Source organism: Oncorhynchus gorbuscha, linkage group LG19 (assembly GCF_021184085.1).
Source record: "Oncorhynchus gorbuscha isolate QuinsamMale2020 ecotype Even-year linkage group LG19, OgorEven_v1.0, whole genome shotgun sequence".
Lineage (NCBI taxonomy): Eukaryota > Metazoa > Chordata > Actinopteri > Salmoniformes > Salmonidae > Oncorhynchus > Oncorhynchus gorbuscha.
In genome coordinates this window covers 77,185,082-77,191,081 of record NC_060191.1, presented here as the reverse complement: position 1 = coordinate 77,191,081, position 6,000 = coordinate 77,185,082, and the positions used below count along the sequence as shown (strand labels likewise).

General features: G+C 46.4%; 1 protein-coding gene across 1 annotated transcript in view; it reads right to left on the bottom strand.

Moving 5' to 3' along the window:
* Positions 1–735: 735 nt before the first annotated feature.
* The window catches only part of LOC124004981 (putative uncharacterized protein Q0144, mitochondrial), a 45,526-nt gene continuing 40,261 nt past the window's right edge, over positions 736–6,000 (bottom strand). Inside the window, exon 2 of the mRNA XM_046313782.1 lies at positions 736–775. Coding sequence (XP_046169738.1) covers positions 736–775 — 40 coding nt within the window. The remainder of the gene's footprint in view (positions 776–6,000) is intronic.

The following is a 6,000-nucleotide window of genomic DNA, read 5'->3' as shown; positions in this document are numbered from 1 at the left end:
TGAACATACCCTTACCTTAACCAGTCAGAATGAATGCCTCAACTTCACAGTCAACATTTTTTTTATTCTCCCCTGGACAAACATTGAAAACTGAAGAGTTATCGTGAGATCTTTGTTGGTTTGTAAGGCCTGGCATAGTGTGTGTGTGAGGGTGTGCGTTTGTGAGGGGTCCCTGGTCCCTGGTCCCTGGTCCCTGGTCCCTGGTCCCTGGTCCCTGGTCCCTGGTCCCTGGTCCCTGGTCTCTGGTCTCTGGTCTCTGGTCTCTGGTCCCTGGTCCCTGGTCCCTGGTCCCTGGTCCCTGGTCCCTGGTCCCTGGTCCCTGGTCCCTGGTCCCTGGTCCCTGGCCCTGGCACAGAGCTGAGGGGGAATTTTCCACTGGTCGGTCAGTCGGTCGCTCCTCAGGCTGAGGCATGGAGGCAGGGGTACCTAGGACAGAACTACCTTTGTCTGCTCTACTCTGCTCTGCCTGCATGCTCTCACTCTCAATTGCATTTTACATTAACAATTTACATTTTAGTAATTTATTCAACGCAACTTACAGTTAGTGCATTCATCTTCAAATAGCTAGGACAACCACATATCACAGTTGCAGTAAGTGCATTTTTTATGCACTATTTTTAAGTTATCAGCAAAGTTATAGCTATAAAACTCCAAATGTTTAGCACTGCCCCATGGCACATGTTTTGAAATATATATTTTATTGTTATTTTTGGGTTGTGGGGGGGGGTGGCTTGCTCAGATCTTGCGAGGGTCCCCCACTGAGACGAACAGAGACCTGGAGGGGGGTTACAGTGAGATTAGTAGGAGAACAGAGACCTGGAGGAGGTTACAGTGAGATTAGTAGGAGAACAGAGACCTGGAGGGGGGTTACAGTGAGATTAGTAGGAGAACAGAGACCTGGAGGAGGTTACAGTGAGATTAGTAGGAGAACAGAGACCTGGAGGGGGTCACAGTGAGATTAGTAGGAGAACAGAGACCTGGAGGGGGGGTTACAGTGAGATTAGTAGGAGAACAGAGACCTGGAGGGGGGTGTTACAGTGAGATTAGTAGGAGAACAGAGACCTGGAGGGGTTACAGTGAGATTAGTAGGAGAACAGAGACCTGGAGGAGGTTACAGTGAGATTAGTAGGAGAACAGAGACCTGGAGGGGGGAGGGGTTACAGTGAGATTAGTAGGAGAACAGGGACCTGGAGGGGGTTACAGTGAGATTAGTAGGAGAACAGAGACCTGGAGGGGGTTACAGTGAGATTAGTAGGAGAACAGAGACCTGGAGGGGGTTACAGTGAGATTAGTAGGAGAACAGAGACCTGGAGGGGGTTACAGTGAGATTAGTAGGAGAACAGAGACCTGGAGGGGGTTACAGTGAGATTAGTAGGAGAACAGAGACCTGGAGGGGGGTTACAGTGAGATTAGTAGGAGAACAGAGACCTGGAGGGGGTTACAGTGAGATTAGTAGGAGAACAGAGACCTGGAGGGGAGTCACAGTGCGATTCGTAGGAGAACAGAGACCTGGAGGAGGTTACAGTGAGATTAGTAGGAGAACAGAGACCTGGAGGGGGTTACAGTGAGATTAGTAGGAGAACAGAGACCTGGAGGGGGTCACAGTGAGATTAGTAGGAGAACAGAGACCTGGAGGAGGTTACAGTGAGATTAGTAGGAGAACAAAGACCTGGAGGGGGTTACAGTGAGATTAGTAGGAGAACAGAGACCTGGAGGGGGTTACAGTGAGATTAGTAGGAGAACAGAGACCTGGAGGGGGTTACAGTGAGATTAGTAGGAGAACAGAGACGTGGAGGGGGGTTACAGTGAGATTAGTAGGAGAACAGAGACCTGGAGGGGGGGGTTACAGTGAGATTAGTAGGAGAACAGAGACCTGGAGGAGGTTACAGTGAGATTAGTAGGAGAACAGAGACCTGGAGGGGGGGTTATAGTGAGATTAGTAGGAGAACAGAGACCTGGAGGGGGGTTATAGTGAGATTAGGGGCAGAAAAGCCTCTTGTAAAAATGAGGTCAAGCGTATTGCCTGCCTTGTGAGTGGGAGGGGACTGTCAAAGGGTGAGGTCTAAAGAGGAAGGAGGGGAAAAAGATTAATCAAAGGCAGACATCGGGAGATTGAAGTTGCCCTGTACGATGAGTGGTGAGCCATCGTCGGGAAATTAGCTCATCAAGGTGTCCAGCTCATTGAAGAAGTCTTTATTAAGGGCACCTGGTGGGCGATAGATGGCAAAAATGTTAAGCTTGAGTGGATCAGTGACAGCATGGAATTAAAATGTTCTCTGGGGTAAACCATGTCTCCGTCAGGGCCAAATCGTCTAGGGACTGAAGGGCAGTATAGAGTGAGATGAACTCGTTCTTGTTGACTGCAGATTGGCAGTTCCAAACACTGCCGGAGACCAGGAATTCCACATGGGTGGTTTGCGCAAGGTACACGACATTAGAAGGAATAGAAAACAAACATAGTTGACAACCGTCAGAGACTGGGAGGTCCCTGTAAATACTCAGAGACTGGGAGGACTCTGTAAATACTCAGAGACTGGGAGGACTCTGTAAATACTCAGAGACTGGGAGGACTCTGTTAATACTCAGAGACTGGGAGGACTCTGTTAATACTCAGAGACTGGGAGGACTCTGTAAATACTCAGAGACTGGGAGGACTCTGTAAATACTCAGAGACTGGGAGGACTCTGTAAATACTCAGAGACTGGGAGGACTCTGTTAATACTCAGAGACTGGGAGGACTCTGTTAATACTCAGAGACTGGGAGGACTCTGTAAATACTCAGAGACTGGGAGGACTCTGTAAATACTCAGAGACTGGGAGGGCTCTGTAAATACTCAGAGACTGGGAGGACTCTGTTAATACTCAGAGACTGGGAGGACTCTGTAAATACTCAGAGACTGGGAGGACTCTGTTAATTAATACTCAGAGACTGGGAGGACTCTGTTAATTAATACTCAGAGACTGGGAGGACTCTGTTAATTAATACTCAGAGACTGGGAGGACTCTGTTAATTAATACTCAGAGACTGGGAGGACTCTGTTAATTAATACTCAGAGACTGGGAGGACTCTGTTAATTAATACTCAGAGACTGGGAGGACTCTGTTAATTAATACTCAGAGACTGGGAGGACTCTGTTAATACTCAGAGACTGGGAGGACTCTGTTAATTAATACTCAGAGACTGGGAGGACTCTGTTAATTAATACTCAGAGACTGGGAGGTCCCTGTTAATACTCAGAGACTGGGAGGACTCTGTAAATACTCAGAGACTGGGAGGGCTCTGTTAATTAATACTCAGAGACTGGGAGGTCCCTGTTAATACTCAGAGACTGGGAGGGCTCTGTAAATACTCAGAGACTGGGAGGTCCCTGTAAATACTCAGAGACTGGGAGGTCCCTGTAAATACTCAGAGACTGGGAGGTCCCTGTAAATACTCAGAGACTGGGAGGTCCCTGTAAATACTCAGAGACTGGGAGGTCCCTGTAAATACTCAGAGACTGGGAGGTCCCTGTAAATACTCAGAGACTGGGAGGTCCCTGTAAATACTCAGAGACTGGGAGGTCCCTGTAAATACTCAGAGACTGGGAGGTCCCTGTAAATACTCAGAGACTGGGAGGTCCCTGTAAATACTCAGAGACTGGGAGGTCCCTGTAAATACTCAGAGACTGGGAGGTCCCTGTAAATACTCAGAGACTGGGAGGTCCCTGTTAATACTCAGAGACTGGGAGGACTCTGTAAATACTCAGAGACCGGGAGGGCTCTGTTAATTAATACTCAGAGACTGGGAGGACTCTGGTAATTAATACTCAGAGACTGGGAGGGCTCTGTAAATACTCAGAGACTGGGAGGACTCTGTTAATTAATACTCAGAGACTGGGGGTCTCTGTAAATACTCAGAGACTGGGAGGACTCTGTTAATACTCAGAGACTGGGAGGACTCTGTTAATACTCAGAGACTGGGAGGACTCTGTTAATACTCAGAGACTGGGAGGACTCTGTTAATTAATACTCAGAGACTGGGAGGACTCTGTTAATACTCAGAGACTGGGAAGACTCTGTTAATACTCAGAGACTGGGAGGACTCTGTTAATTAATACTCAGAGACTGGGAGGGCTCTGTAAATACTCAGAGACTGGGAGGACTCTGTTAATACTCAGAGACTGGGAGGACTCTGTTAATACTCAGAGACTGGGAGGACTCTGTTAATACTCAGAGACTGGGAGGACTCTGTTAATTAATACTCAGAGACTGAGAGGACAGGTAAGTACACTCCCCCTCCAACAGACACACCCACCAATTATCACAAAACTACTGAACAAATTGACCTGAAACCAATTAATTGCTCTCTGTCACTACCTCTGTCATGCTCTCAGTATAACAAAAATAAAATAACATATTTTCACATTTTAGCATATAATATAATTATTATTGCTCATCTTTGTCAAGGGTAGGGTTGCAAAGAAATTAATAATGTGTTCAAAATGAAATAGTATATATATATATATATATATATATATATATATATATATATATATATATATATATATATATATATATATATATATATATACATATATATATATTTCCATTCAAAGGTTTGGAGTCACTTTTAAAGAAAAGCACATTTTTTTGTCCATTAAAATAACATAAATCTGATCAGAAATCCAGTTATAGACATTGATAATGTTGTAAATGACTATTGTAGCTGGAAACGGCTGATTGTTAATGGAATATCTACATAGGCGAACAGAGGCCCATTATCAGCAACCATCACTCCTGTGTTCCAACGGCACGTTGTGTTAGCTAATCCAAGTTTATAATTTTAAAAAGCTAATTGATAATGTGAAAACCCTTATTATGTTAGCACAGCAGAAAATTGTTGTTCTGGTTAATGAAGCAATAAAACTGTTCTTCTTTAGACTAGTTGAGTATCTGGAGCATCAGCATTTGTGGGTTTGATTACAGGCTCAAAATTCAAATCTGACGGTGTTTCAGGAGACGGCCTAATCTGACGGTGTTTCAGGAAACGGCCTAATCTGACGGTGTTTCAGGAGATGGCCTAATCTGACGGTGTTTCAGGAGACGGCCTAATCTGACGGTGTTTCAGGAGACGGCCTAATCTGACGGTGTTTCAGGAGACGGCCTAATCTGACGGTGTTTCAGGAGACGGCCTAATCTGACGGTGTTTCAGGAGACGGCCTAATCTGACGGTGTTTCAGGAGACGGCCTAATCTGACGGTGTTTCAGGAGACGGCCTAATCTGACGGTGTTTCAGGAGACGGCCTAATCTGACGGTGTTTCAGGAGACAGCCTAATCTGACGGTGTTTCAGGAGACGGCCTAATCTGGCGGTGTTTCAGGAGACGGCCTAATCTGACGGTGTTTCAGGAGACGGCCTAATCTGACGGTGTTTCAGGAGACGGCCTAATCTGACGGTGTTTCAGGAGACGGCCTAATCTGACGGTGTTTCAGGAGACGGCCTAATCTGACGGTGTTTCAGGAGACGGCCTAATCTGACGGTGTTTCAGGAGACGGCCTAATCTGACGGTGTTTCAGGAGACGGCCTAATCTGACTGTGTTTCAGGAGACGGCCTAATCTGACGGTGTTTCAGGAGACGGCCTAATCTGACGGTGTTTCAGGAGACGGCCTAATCTGACGGTGTTTCAGGAGACGGCCTAATCTGACGGTGTTTCAGGAGACGGCCTAATCTGACGGTGTTTCAGGAGACGGCCTAATCTGACGGTGTTTCAGGAGACGGCCTAATCTGACGGTGTTTCAGGAGACGGCCTAATCTGACGGTGTTTCAGGAGACGGCCTAATCTGACGGTGTTTCAGGAGACGGCCTAATCTGACGGTGTTTCAGGAGACGGCCTAATCTGACGGTGTTTCAGGAGACGGCCTAATCTGACGGTGTTTCAGGAGACGGGTGGGTTAACTGGTCTAAATTAAAACATTTGAAATGACCATATATATGTTGTTCCTGCCGGTTTCTTTAAATGT